At 43.8% G+C, this 14,350-nt stretch overlaps 1 protein-coding gene across 5 annotated transcripts in view; it reads right to left on the bottom strand.

Annotated features, from left to right (window-relative positions):
• Positions 1–10,060, bottom strand: part of TANGO6 (transport and golgi organization 6 homolog) — a 195,019-nt gene extending 184,959 nt beyond the window's left edge. For 3 of the 5 annotated variants that reach the window (XM_058709291.1, XM_058709293.1, XM_058709292.1), the window contains exon 1: positions 9,911–10,058. In XM_058709291.1, the coding sequence (XP_058565274.1) occupies positions 9,911–10,007 (97 nt within the window). In that variant the 5' untranslated portion in view covers positions 10,008–10,058. Of the gene's footprint in view, positions 1–9,596; positions 9,885–9,910 lie in introns of those variants that run through there. The other 2 variants (XR_009256223.1, XM_058709294.1) reach the window with 2 other exon arrangements.
• Positions 10,061–14,350: the final 4,290 nt, after the last annotated feature.

Here is a 14,350-nt window from a genome sequence, read left to right as displayed (position 1 = left end):
AATGTATGAGTCTGAGACATCTTGTCATGCCTGTAAGGAAGGAGACTATCAAAGACTACGGGTCATTGCAAAGAGCCCAAGAGCCAATTTGGAGTGGTTTCCACAAACCACAATTTGAGTATCAAGAATAATGAGTACAGGAGCACCTGCTGGCTCAATCAGAAAACATGCGACTCTTCATCTCTGAGCTGTGGGTTTGAGCCCCACTTGAGGTGTAGAGATTACTTAAATAAATTTTTAAAAAAGAAAGAGAAAGAATAACGAATACATATTGCATGTACAAAAAAATCTATCAGTTCATAATAAAGAAATCACTTCACTGGTTACCTTTGGAAATTAAGACACTATCATTCTGAAAATGGATCAATAATAGGAACGCTATGAATCTCTTATTAAAATATACATATGTACAGGGGCACCTCGGTGACTCAGTTGGTTAAGCGGACGACTTTGGCTCAGGTCATGATCCCCCAGTCCATGGGTTCGAGACCCACGTCAGGCTCTGTGCTGACAGCTCAAACGCTGGAGCCTGCTTCAGAGTCTGTGTCTCCCTCTCTGCCCCTCCCCACTCGTGCTCTCTCTCTCTCTCTCAAAAATAAATAAAAACATTTAAAAATTTTTGAAATATACATATGTTTCTTTGGAAATTAAGACACTATCATTTTGAAAATTGATCAATAACAGGAACACTATGAACCTGTTATTAAAATATGCATATGTAGGGGCGCCTGGGTGGCTCAGTCGGTTAAGGGTCTGACTCTTGGTTTTGGCTCAAGTCATGCTCTCACAGTGAGATCAAGCCCTGCTCTGGGCTCTGTGCCCCTCCCTGACTTGCGCATGCTCTCTCGCTCTCTCAAAAATAAATAAACATTATGAAATAAATAAGATAAAATAAAATATACACATGTATATATACACATACATATATACACACACATAGAAAAGTGTCTTAGGGGCGCCTGGGTGGCGCAGTCGGTTAAGCGTCCGACTTCGACCAGGTCACGATCTCGCGGTCCGTGAGTTCGAGCCCCGCGTCGGGCTCTGGGCTGATGGCTCGGAGCCTGGAGCCTGTTTCAGATTCTGTGTCTCCCTCTCTCTCTGCCCCTCCCCCGTTCATGCTCTGTCTCTCTCTGTCCCAAAAATAAATAAAAAACGTTGAAAAAAAAAAATTAAAAAAAAAAAGAAAAGTGTCTTAAAGGTTATATGTCAAGTGATGCCCGGGTGGCTCAGTTGGATAAGCGTCTGACTTCAGCTCCGGTCATGATCTCCCGGTTTGTGGGTTCAAGCCCCGCATCAGGCTCTGTGCTTACAGCCCGGAGCCTGCTTCAAATTCTGTGTCTCCTTCTCTCTCTCTCTACCCCTACCCCATTCATGCTCTGTCTCTCTCTCTCAAAATAAATGAATAAACCTTTAAAAAGAAAAAAGGTTGTATGTCAAAGTATTAAGTGATCATCTCTGGGAGGAAGGGTTATGGGTGATTTTTCCTTTTTGCTTAATCATACTTAAAATGTTTTTCGAGAGAGAATATGTATAGTTTACGTATTTAAAAAAGTTATTTAAAATTTTTTTTAATGTTTATTTATTCTTGAAAGAAAGAGAGAGCATGAGTGGGGGGTGGGCAGAGGGAGAGAGGGAGACACAGAACCTGAAGCAGGCTCCAGGCTCCAAGCTGCCAGCACAGAGCCCAAAGCAAGGCTCGAACCCATGAACCATGAGATCATGACCTAAGCTGAAGTCAGACGCTTAACCAACTAAGCCCCAGGTGTCCCTAAAAAAGTTATTTTAAAGTTATAAAACAGGGGTGTCTGGGTGGCTCAGTCGGTTAAGCATCTGACTTCAGCTCAGGTCATGATCTCATGGTTTGTGGGTTTGATCCCCATGTCAGGCTCTGTGCTGACAGCTCGGAGTCTGGAGACTGCTTCAGGTTCTGTGTCTCCCTCTCTCTCTGATTCTCCCAGCTCATGCTCTGTCTCGCTATGTCTCTCAAAAATAAGTAAACATTTAAAAAAATTTTAATAAAAATAATAAAGTTATAAAACAGTATGTAGTCTATGAGACTTTTTTTTTTTAATATGAAATTTATTGTCGAGGTGGTTTCCATACAACACCCAGTGCTCATCCCAACAGGTGCCCTCCTCAATACCCCTCACCCACCCGCCCCTCCCTCCTACCCCCCATCAACCCTCAGTTTGTTCTGTTTTTAAGAGTCTCTTATGTTTTGGCTCCCTCCCTCTCTAACCTTTCTTTCTTTTCTTTTTTTTCCTTTTTTTTTCTTTTTTCCTTTTTTTTTCCTTCCCCTCCCCCATGGAGACCACTTTTGTTAAAAAGAAAATAGTATTTCCCAAAATGCAATTTCCATATACTGGAGATTAGTGTCATCTTAATGTTCTTCTTTTAGTTACCCTATTTTTTTTCTATAAAAAAATTTTTTTTAATGTTTATTTATTCTTGAGAGAGAGAAACAGAGCATGAGCAGGCAAGGGGCAGAGAGAGAGGGAGACAGAGTATCCGAAGCAGGTTCCAAACTCTGAGCTGTCAGCATAGAGCCCAATGCAAGGCTCAAACTCATAAGCCATGAGATCACGACCTGAGCCAAAGTCAGACACTTAACTGACTGAGCCACCCAGCTGCCCTAGTTTCCCTATATTTTAAAAAACTTTACTATAAGGAGTATCAACTACTTATATAAAAAGAAAAAGGAACATAAACTACTCATTAAGAATAATGAGAATCAGAAAAGTAAGAATTTTTCAGTACTTCTCTAAGATTGTCCAGGGCAAGCGTTCTGACCCACTAACATGAATATCTGGTTCCTTTAGCTAATATATACCTAAATAGGAAATAAGTGTTTTCCTAGTTTATCACCACTAACCATTAATATCCCTAAACAACCTCTCAGGGACTTCCTGCAACTTTATAAGATCTTTGAACCCAAACATGGGAAGCAAAGTGATTTCAAACAAAAGCTTTGTTTTTCAAGAGCCACTTAATAAAGTAGTCTCCTCTGCCCTCTACTGGTGAAAAACAAAATCTACTTGAAAATAAAGGCATCCCCTAAAGCAGCAGTTTTCAAAGCAGGGTACAGGGACTCAAGTTTTCAGGGGTTTCAGATTTTCAGGGACTCTGCAGGTTCCAAACTATTTTCATATTAATACTAGGCCATTATTTGCCTCCTACAGTCTCATTCTCTCATGAGTGTACCAAGTGTGAAAAGTTCATTCAGTTTAGGGGCACCTGGGTGGCTGTCAGTTAAGCATCTGGTTCAGTTAACTGTCTGACTCTTGACTTCGGCTCAGGTCATGATCTCACGGTTCATGGAAACAAGCCCTGTGTAGAGCTCCATGCTGATAGCGTGGAGCCTGCTTGGGATTCTCTCCCGCTGCCCCTCCCCAGCACGCGTGTGTGTGCTTTCTCTCTCTCTCAAAATTAATAACCATTAAAAAAACAGATTCCATATCGTAATTAGCCTTTAAGAAATTACCTCTCGTTCAGTTTTAGTACAGTATGAAAAAATACAATTCTCTGAAAAGGCTATTGAATTCTTCCTTTTCCAACTACATATCTATGTGAGTCTAGATTTTCTTCATCTGTTCCAATCAAAACAACCTATCATGACAGATTGAACAGAAAAGCAAATACAAAAATCCAGCCGTCTTCTAGTAAGCCAGACATCAAAGAGACTTGCAAAAATGCAAAACAATGCCACTCTTCCTGATAAGTTAATTCTTGATCACTACACTACACTATGCAGCCTCGAAATGTTACTGTATGAACCACGTAAAACTACATCACTATCACACTTCAGGAAATGCTGCCCTTATGGACAGCATTATGGATTCTTCCCAATCACCAATTTGAATGCCTATGCTTTGTGACATTTAAAAGCAGACTTCACAGTTTGTGTGGAACTTTTTATTATGCTCAAAGTGCAAAGCAATATGGCATGCAAGATTAAGTATGGTGCATCTTCATTATACACAGATTATCAGATTTTCCAGCTCCTTCCCCACAACATATTCAAATTCAATGATAGAATTTGGTCTATATTTAACACAGAAAGATATTTTTTAGGAAAACTATTGCTGAGATGGCCTCCATTTCTTACACATAAAACTTCACTAAAATCGACAAATCCCTTTCAAATTCTGCTTAGCACATTTCTTAACAACCCAGGTGGTGAAACTATTATTTGCCCCATGATTGACAATAGAAATGGAAGGCAGAGGAGAACACGCTTAATGCAGAACATTTGATGCCTCACAAGTGAAAGACTATTGGCATCTCCCTTCCTTTCTATATAATTCCCACCGAGACCGAATTCCTCTTCCTCTTGTAGCCTTCCACAGCTCCACTCAGGGGTGACTCCTCTATCCAACTGCCATCTGCACTAGCCTCTCACCATTAGTGTGGTCCTACTGTGTGAACTGTCTCTTCATCTACAGGCACACTACCATCTCCCCAAAAGACAAGATACCTGAGAGCACACATTTTTATGTAATTTTGTTTCTCCAAGAGCAGTGAGGACAGACTATTATATACAGATGACTCCCAGTGCATATTACCTCAAAGGGAGTCAATTTAAAAAACTGTTTTAACGCTTATTCGTTTTTGAGAGTGAGAGAGACAGAGCATGAGCAGGGGAGGGGCAGAGAGAGATGAGGACACAGAATCCAAAGCAGGCTCCAGGCTCTGAGCTGTCAGCACAGGGCCCGATGCGGGGCTCGAACTCGGACTGAGAGATCATGACCTGAGCTGAAGTCAGACGCTTAACCGACTGAGCTTAACCAACTGAGCCACCCAGGCACCCTTCATGGGGAGTCAATTTAAAGACAGATCAGGGGCATCTTGGTGGCTCAGTTGGTTAAGCGTCTGACTCCTGATTTTCACTCAGGTCATGATCTCATGATTTGTGGTTTGAGCCCCCTATAGGGCTCTGTGCTGACAGCGTGAAGTCTGCTTGGGATTCTCTCTCTTCCTCTCTCTCTGCCCTTTGTCACTCACACTCTGTCTTCCTTTCTCTCTCAAAATAAATCAAATACTTTTTTTAATGTTTATCTATTTTTGAGAGACAGAAAGAGACAGAGCGTGAGCAGGGGAAGAGGAGAGAGAGAGGGAGACACAGAATCTGAAGCAGTCTCCGTCTCCAGGCTCTGAGCTGTCAGCACAGAGCCCAACGCAGGGCTCAAGCCCACAAACCATGAGATGATGACCTGAACCAAAGTCAGACGCTCAACCGACTGAGCCACCAAGGAGCTCCAAATCAAATAAACATTAAAAAAAAAAAAAAAAAAAAAGACAGATCAAAAAAAGTTTAATCTAGCTGCATGTAATTTTAACCAGTACTTTCACCCTAACTCCTCAATACATCAGGGACATCTGAATACTCATGACGCACAGGTATTTTTTAATTCCCTCAGCAAGTGATATGATAAAACAGCAGGCAGATGCACACAATATATAATAGACTATATGTGCAAAATCATACCATTTTACCACAGTACTTATCCTTTTTCAAATAGGAATGCCTGAATTCCTGTATGTTAAGTGAGCACATGTATGTGACTCCACAACACTCTTGGAGATTTAGAGAGGTCTTCTGTAAATGTGTTTTGTGTACATGTGCTTTATGATAGATGACTACTTCCAGATTTTTTGCTTATTTAACCTTGTTCTCAGTCATTTGTAGATAGTTGCAGTTACTAGACAAGTGACCTCTCAATTAGCAAGTTAAAACTGTCTTTTGCAGTTTTCTTCTTCACTGGGGCAAAGTAGTATAGTTATCATACTATAGTGGAAGGTACCTGAACTTAAATCCTGGCTCTAGCCAACCCCCCGCCTCCCACAAAAAAAGTATCCAAAACATATAAAGAACTTACACAATTCAACACCCAAAAAACAAATAACCCAATTTAAAGATGGGCAGAAGGGGTGCCTGGGTGGATCAGTCGATTAAGTGTCTGACTTCAGCTCAGGTGGTGATCTCACAGCTCATGAGCCCGCTTTGGATCTTCTGTCCCCCCCACTGTCTCTGCCCCTCCTCCTCTTGTTCTCTCTCTCAAAATAAATAAACTTTAAATAGATAAATAAATAAATAAATAAATAAATAAATAAACACATAAATAAATACATAAATAAATAAATAAATAAATAAATAAATAAATAAATAAAGATGGGTAGAAGACGTGAACAGACACGTCTCCAAAAAAGAACTGGGGGCGGCTGGCTGGCTCAGTCGGAAGAGTGTGCAACTCTTGCTCTCAAGGTGGTGAGTTTGAGCCCCATGTTGGGTATAGAGATTACTAAAAAAAATAAATAAACTTAAAAACAAGAAAAGACATCCACATGGCCAAGAGACACATGAAAAGATGCTCAACATTGCTCATCAAGAAAATGCAAATCAAAACTACACTGAGGGGCACTTGGGTGGCTCAGTCGGTTAAGCATCCAACTCTTGGTTTTGAGACAAGAAGAAACAACAAGTGTGGCCGAGGATGTGGAAAGGCATCCTCGTGCACTGTTGGTGAGAATGCAAACTGTGCAGCCACTGTAGAAAACAGTGTGAAGGTTTCTCAAAATATTAAAAATAGAACTACCCTGGGGGTGCCTGGGTGGCTCAGCTGATTAAGCATCTGACTCTTGGTTTCGTTTGGCTCAGGTCACGATCTCACAGTTCATGGGATCGAGCCCCACATTGGGCTCTGTGCTGACAGTGTGCAGCCTACTTGTGATTCTCTCTCCCTCTGTCTCTGCCCCTCCACCGCTCACAAGCTCTCTCTCTCTCTCTCTCAAAAATAAATAAATAAACATAAAAAAATAGAACTACCCTATAATCCAGTTATCACACTACTGGGTATTTACCCAAAGAAAACAAAAACACTAATTCAAAAGGATATATGCACCCTACTTTCATTGCAGCATTATTTACAGTAGCCAAATTATGGAAGCAGCCCAAGTGTCCATCAATAGATGAAAGGATAAAGATGGATAAATATGGCTGAATATTATTCAGCCGTAAAAAAGAATGAAATCTTGCCATTTGCAACAACACAGATGGAGCCAGAGAGTATAATGCTAAACAAAACCAGTCAGAGAAAGACAAATACTGTATGATTTCACTCACGTGGAATTTAAGAAGCAAACAAAAAAACCCACAAGGGGAAAAAGAGAGAGAGAGAGAGACAAACCAAGAAACAGCTGTAGCTAACAGTTCTCTTAGCTACAGAGAACAAACTGATGGCTACCAGAGAGGCCAGATGGGTAAAACAGGCGATGAAGATTAAGATCATTGCACTTGTAATGATCACCAGGTGTTGTATGGATCTGTTGAATCACTATATTGTACACCCAAAAGTAGTGTAACACTGTATGTTAACTATACTGGAATTTTAAATGAAAGAAAAAAAATAGGGGCACCTGGGTGGCTCAGTCATTTGAGCTACTGACTTGATTTTGGCTCAGGTCATGATCCCCAGGATCTTGGGATTAAGTCCTGTGCCGGGCTTCTCGTTTAAGAAGATCCGGCTTAAGATTCTCCCTCCCTCTTCCCCTCTGCCCTTCTTCCTCCCTCACACTCCTTCTCTAAAATTAAAAAATATATATATATTTTTAATATTTGTTTAGAGAGAGAATGTGTGTGCTTTGTGTGCACATGCAAGAAGGAGAGGGGTGGAGAGAAAGGGAGAGAGGGAATCCCAGGCAGGCTCTGTACAGTCAGCACAGAGCTGAATGCAGGGCTAGATCTCACTAACCCAGAGATCAGGACCTGATGGTCCTGGGATGACTTGGATGACTGGGGAGCCTGGGTGGCTCAGTCAGTGGAGCAACTGATGTGGGCTCAGGTCATGATCTCACAGTTCATGAGTTTGAGAAAAGTATCAAGCTCGTTGCTGTCAGCGCAAAGCCCGCTTCAGATCCTCTGTCACCCTCTCTCTACCTGTCCTCTGCTCACACTCTCTCAAAAAGAAAAAAAAAAAAAAGAACATTAAAAAAAAAAAAAAGAGTTGGATGCTTAACTGACTGAGCTGCCCAGGCAACAGCTGCCTCCAAAAACCTTTTAAATAAAATAAATAAACTGTTTTAAATCCTGGCTATGATGCACCTGACTAGCTAAGTGAGTAGAACATGCCACTCTTGATCTTGCAGATGTGAGTTTGAGCCCCACGTTGGCAGAGAGCCTACGTAAATACATTAAAAAAAAAAAAATCCAGCTCTACCACTTTATTAGACTGACATCGGGCAACTTCCCCATACCTGAGCCTTAGTTCCTTCATCTGTAAAATGGAATACAAAAAATATCTATGCTATGGAATTGTAAGGATTAAATAATACATGTAGGGGCACCTGGGTGGTTCAGTCGGTTAAGCTTCCGACTTTGGCTCAGGTCATGATCTCACAGTTCATGAGTTCAAGCCCCACGTCGGGCTTTGTGCTGACAGCTCAGAGCCTGGAGCCTGCTTCGGATTCTGGGTCTCCTTCTCTCTCTGCCCTCCCCGGCTCGCACTCTGTCTCTCTCTCAAAAGTAATAAATAAACATTAAAAAAATTAAAAAATATATATATATATATGTAAACAGCATATTATTGGGCCTGATACTTGGTAGGCACTGAATTACTATTGCTTTTTTTTTGAGAGAGAGAGAGAGAGTGAGAGGGCCCAAGGGAGTAATGGGCAGAGAGAGAGAGAGAGAGAGAGAGAGAGAGAGAGAGAGGGGGAGAGGGAGAAAATCCCATGAAAGTCAGAGAAAGAGAGAGGGGAGGGGAGGGGAGGGGAGGGGAGGGAGGGAGGGAGGAGAGAGAGAGAGAGAGAGAGAGAGAGAGAGAGAGAGAGAGAGAGAGAGAGAAGCAGGGCTGACCCGAAGCAGGGCTCGAGCTCACTAACGGTGAGATCATGACCTGGGCGGAAGACAGATGCTTAACTCACTGAGCCACCCAGGCGCCCCTCAATGACTATTATTAATGACTTCTTTTCACTTCTCCCAGGTATGGTATAATGTTTGTGGAAGTTTCTGCATTTTGGGGAGTATCTTAAAATTTGAGACTTGAAGCATCACCTCATGGCCCTTCATGTACCTTACTTTGCTCACGAACAAACCCCTTCTTGCACATATACGGTCCCTATCTCTCGTGTCCTTTCTCCAAACTCCAGATAACATCAGAGGCTCCACACTTAATAATCTGCCTTGATTTGAGAAGGGAGTTCGGTAGACCTCGGCCCTAGGTCCGTGTTGTGCCCCTAATTTGCCCACATAATCTGTGTCAGGTCACTTCATCTCTTCAGCGAGTCTTAAGTGTCCCCAGGTGTAAAAGGAGAGCGCCAGGCTAAACCACCGCCATGGTCCCTGCAGATTCTAAATTGGGAAGATCTTGCCAACTCACCAGGAAAGATTACAAGTGACTGTAAATCCCTCCCACAGGCTGTAAATCCCTAAACGCTGTCCCCAAACCCAGCTCAAACGCCACTGCTTCCGTCTTCTGCACGCCTCGCCATTCTGTACAAATCTCCAGCGTCCACATTAGACCCTGAACCCTCAGGAGGTGGGACCTCACTTAACGCGTCAGGAGCGCTACCCTCTCGGAAGCTCTTGCCGCAGTCCCTACCTCAGAGGGTGACAGTAAGGACTGAATGGAACCAAGTACCCAGGGCGCTTAACAGTGAGTGCCTGGCACAAGGTTGGCGCTCAAGAGACGTCGGTTACCATCAGTGTTCAGCAAATCCCATCCCCTCCTTGAGCTTCGGTTTCCTCAAGTAAAATGAGGCTGGACGGACAATGCCCAAAGCCCCCAGGAGCCTCAGAGCTGGGGGTCCCGGGGAGGGCCTGAGAGGCGCACGCTGCGGAAGGCAGGGCAGCCCGGGAAGACTGGTGGCCCTGAGAGTCCCGAGTGCAGCCCGGCGCCGAGATCCGTCCTCTCACCTCCCGGGCTCAGCAGAAGCTTCAGCGCCTCCAGAATGCTCTCCAGACCGCACGTTGCCAGAGCCCCGCTGCCCGCGACCGGTCGGCGGGCCGCCATGACTGGAGTGGAACGCGCCACTAGCGACCTGCTCAATCGCCTCTGCGGACTGGCGTCGCCGCCATACTGAATGTGGCGGAAGGCGCTAGGGGTGGGGCCCGCCGCAGGGGGCGGGGCCGACGTGGTCGGAGCGCCCTTTTACACAAGTTTGCAGTCCCCGTTTAGTCCCTTGGGCAGAAAAAACAGTTAACACAACCAACCTACGTGCACAATTTCAGAAACTCAATATGATTAACCACTAAGTAACGAAGAAGAGAGAAGTATAGTAGTTTGTCATAAAATGATACCTATTTCACTATGAAAATGATTGGGTACCGGAGCACCAAAAGACATAGTGAAGTAAACAGATGCTGTGCCTACTTATGATGAAGTTTGGATACATAAACATCACTCAACTGAATATTTTTTAATTTCTTTATGAATGATATTTAAAAACAAGTGCTGGGGGTGACTAGCTGGCTCAGTCAGTAGAGCATGCGACGCCTAACCTCAGGGTCATGAGTTCAAGACCCAGATTGGATGAGGAGCCTACTTTCAAAAGAAATTAAAAATAAGTGCTAAACACAGACACATGCATTTGAATAACCACAAATATTGTTATTGGTGATACGATTTTTGAAACGTAATAATTACCGGTCCCAATAAAATGTTGATCTTTGCTGTGTTTATATTCTTGGAAAATTCTGGGTACATTAAAATTGTGCCCTCCCCACACCCCATTGTTTTTTAATTTTTTTAAATGTTTGTTTATTTTTGAGACAGAGAGAGACAGAGCATGAACGGGGGAGGATCACAGAGAGGGAGACACAGAATACGAGGCAGGCTGCAGGCTCCGGGGAGTCAGCACAGAGCCCGCCTGGGGCTCGAACTCACAAACTGCGAGATCATGACCCCAGCCGAAGGCGGAGGCTTAACCGACTGAGCCACCCAGGGGCCCCCACCCCATTGTGTTAATAGGTAAAACAGAATTCATTTGAGAGTCACCCCAACAGGGACAGGCTTTCACCTACACGAATGCTGGTGGGACATTCTAAAGTCATGTTGTCTGAAAGTCATGCTACAAATCTAGGAGAGTACTTCTGAGGGCAAGACCTTTAGCTTCCCTTCAGTAAAAGTCAATAATCATTGTCACGGCCACCCCCACCACCCATTTTCTGAAAGTTCTCCCCAACAGGCTGTCTTGTTTCTCCTTGAGATTCCCTGAACTAGCTTGAGTTCATCAGGTCTGATGACTGCCCTTCAGCATTTAGCTGTTGGAAGTCTTAGGAAGTGGGATGTGCTCCACTGCGAGCCCCTGCCACTGGGAAAAGAAGCTGGTCACTTAACTCCTTTCTCAGACCTCTCCTGGTCACTCTCAGGACTTTAGGCTCCAACCCAAATCCATCAACCATTTCCTACTCTCTAAAGTGAATAGGTAACAGAACCATTTGCACAAAGTTATCTTAGGGAGTTAAAGCGATACTGTTCTTAAGCATTTAGCAATGTCTCCCATAGAGGGGATAATTAAAAAATTGTACGTGTGTCTTACTCTCCATCTCTTCCTCAAATAAAATCCTGCAAAAATATCTTTAAATTGGAAAAACATTTTTGAAGGGGAAATAAATGACCTGCGAAATTACTACAACGCTCTCTTTATTGTGTTATACATCCCACGCCAGGCTTTGTGAGTAGACAATTTTTCTCCAGTTATGTGTGTATCCAAGTTCATTTTGAGGAATAAAAAATTTAAGGTCTCCCTGTACAGCTCCCCCCCCCCCAAAAAAAGCCTAAAACAAAGCAAAAAACTTAAGGTCATTTCAAAATATTAAACATTTAGTGAGTTTGGCATAAAGATTTGTGTGGGAATGGCCCAGCCTTAAGATTTGTGGGCACTAGGGTAGAAATACAAGTGGAGGCCTTCATATCATATGCTTAAGTTTCAAAGTATAAATCAAACGAATAGCCTGTTAAATAAAATCTTTTGTTCTCCTATTTTGAAAAATATACCAGGTTTCAATTGAGAATTCTCAAATTTGGCCTCAGAAATCCACATTGGATGTGGCAGTATGGCAGAAATCAGCCTCCCACCTCTGGCCTGACCCCTTTCCTTCTCATTAGTGTCTCCATCCTGCATTCACACATGTGGATATCCCAGCCTGGATGTGCACACACCTCTCAGAAACTGCCCCTCGGCACCCCCTTAGTGTTAGGAATACACGAACAGGGTTCAGCTTCCAGAGGGAAGACCAAGCGAAGAGGCCCACGTAGCACTGGAAGCAGGCTCAGGGATGATTGGACAGGGAAGTCCAGAGTCCCAGAACTTGGAGTGAGGTCTGGAGGGAGGATTTGGGGTGGGCAATTCCCCTAGGACTGGCGTATTTCTTGTCCGTGAAGATGCGAATCATGGAGGAGGCCAGGTGGGGCCTGTAAGATGGGACCCAGAACGGAGGCCCTACTAGACAAGCCTAAGGGCGATACTGGTGTGGGAGTTACAAAAGATGGTAAGAGGGGTCCCCAGAGCTAATCATCCTTTATCCCCAAACCAGATATTGGCATAAGATTTTATTATTTGGACTCTAAAAGGCTCATATACCACAAAATGGCATGTTCAGTTTTTTTTAATTTTTGTTTTGTTTTGACAGAGTGTGAGCAGGGGAGGTGCAGAGAGAGGGAGGGACAGAGGATGCAGAGCAGGCTCTGCCCTGACAGCAGAGAGCCTCATAAGGGGCTTGGACTCAGGAGCAGTGAGATCACGACCTGAGCTGAAGTCGGACGCTCAACCGACTGAACCACCCAGGTGCCCCTCACGCGTATAATTTCAAAAGCAGTGTCAAAAAGATCCTATAAAATTTTTCCAGCAAAAAAATATATCCCACGTAGAATATTCGGTGCATCTTAACACATATGATAGGATGTCAGAGGAATGCCTAGGGCCTATAAGTTGATAAATAAGCTCTGCATCTGAAAAAAAGGAAGTGTTCTCAAGCTTCTCCTGCCCCCACAAAATCATTCAAATTGGCTTTTATTTTATTAAAAAAATTTTTTTAAATGTTTTATTTATTTTTGAGACAGAGCATGAACGGGGGAGGGGCAGAGAGAGAGGGAGACACAGAATCTGAAACAGGCTCCAGGCTCTGAGCCATCAGCACAGAGCCTGACGCAAGGCTTGAACTCACGGACCGCGAGATCGTGACCTGAGCTGAAGTCAGACACTTAACCGACGAGCCACCCAGGCGCCCCTCAAATTGGCTTTTAACTACCCTACTACTTCCTTAGAATCCGGTATTTACACTTACAGGATTTTAGTTTATAGAAATTGAATTTTGGCAGTCCCCTCCTCGTTTTGCTCTGGGCAAACACATAAGAAGAGCTGGGAGACTCTCGGGCAATCATGCTGTGAAATACCCATCACGACAAATATTCCAGAAGAGCTACATCGGAGAGGCTGCTGCTTCCCCACAATGAGCCACCCGGGGATGTTCAACACACACACAGTCTATATTCATGAAAAACGTATTCCATTGATTTTAAGTCAACCAACAAGGAGCCCATTATCAGGGACTTGGGGGACAGCAGCTCAACAAGATACCCCAGCCTGCTGGGGCTGCTTGCCTCAACCCAGAGAACTAACGAGGCTAATGGCACCCTGTAGTTATCCATTGTCTTACAGTAACGATTCCCAGTAAAGATCCCAGCAAATTAAGTGTTCTTATGGGTACTTATCTTCTAAAGCCACATGTGATGACTGGAGTGGTTGCATGCCATTTTCCATAAATGACCCTTAAATTCTTACCCTACTCTTGTCAAAACTTTACTCACTGTGATAATCCTCACCACTCCCTCCACAGAGAAGGGGCCCCTGAAACTCACCTAATTTTCATTTTTTTAAAGTGATTTTATTTTTAGGGCTTTTGTTTTTTAAAGATTTTAAAGTAATCTCTACACCCAACAAGGGGCTCAAATTTACAGCACTGACATCAAGTCTCATGCTCCACTGACTGAGCGAGCCAGGCACCCCAATTTTCATGTAATTTTTTAAAGCTTATTTGAGAGAGGGAGAGAGGGAGAGAGGGGAGGGAGGGAGACAGACAGAGAGAGACAGACAGACAGACAGAAGGAGGTAGAGAGGGAGGGAGGGGCATAGAGAATCTTAAGCAGGCTCTGCCCTGTCAGCGGGGCTCAAACACACTAACTGTGAGGTCATGGCCCAAGCCTGGATCTAGATCTTAACCGACTGAGACACCTGGGCGACCCTTCATTTACTTAAAAAAATTTTTTTAATGTGTACTTATTTTTGACAGACAGAGCACAAGCACGCGGGGCGGGGGAGGGGGGGTGGCGGAAGGAGGGAGGGAGGGAGAGAG

Source organism: Neofelis nebulosa, chromosome 17, assembly GCF_028018385.1.
Source record: "Neofelis nebulosa isolate mNeoNeb1 chromosome 17, mNeoNeb1.pri, whole genome shotgun sequence".
Classification (NCBI taxonomy): Eukaryota; Metazoa; Chordata; class Mammalia; order Carnivora; family Felidae; genus Neofelis; species Neofelis nebulosa.
This window is presented reverse-complemented; position numbering and strand designations above follow the sequence as displayed.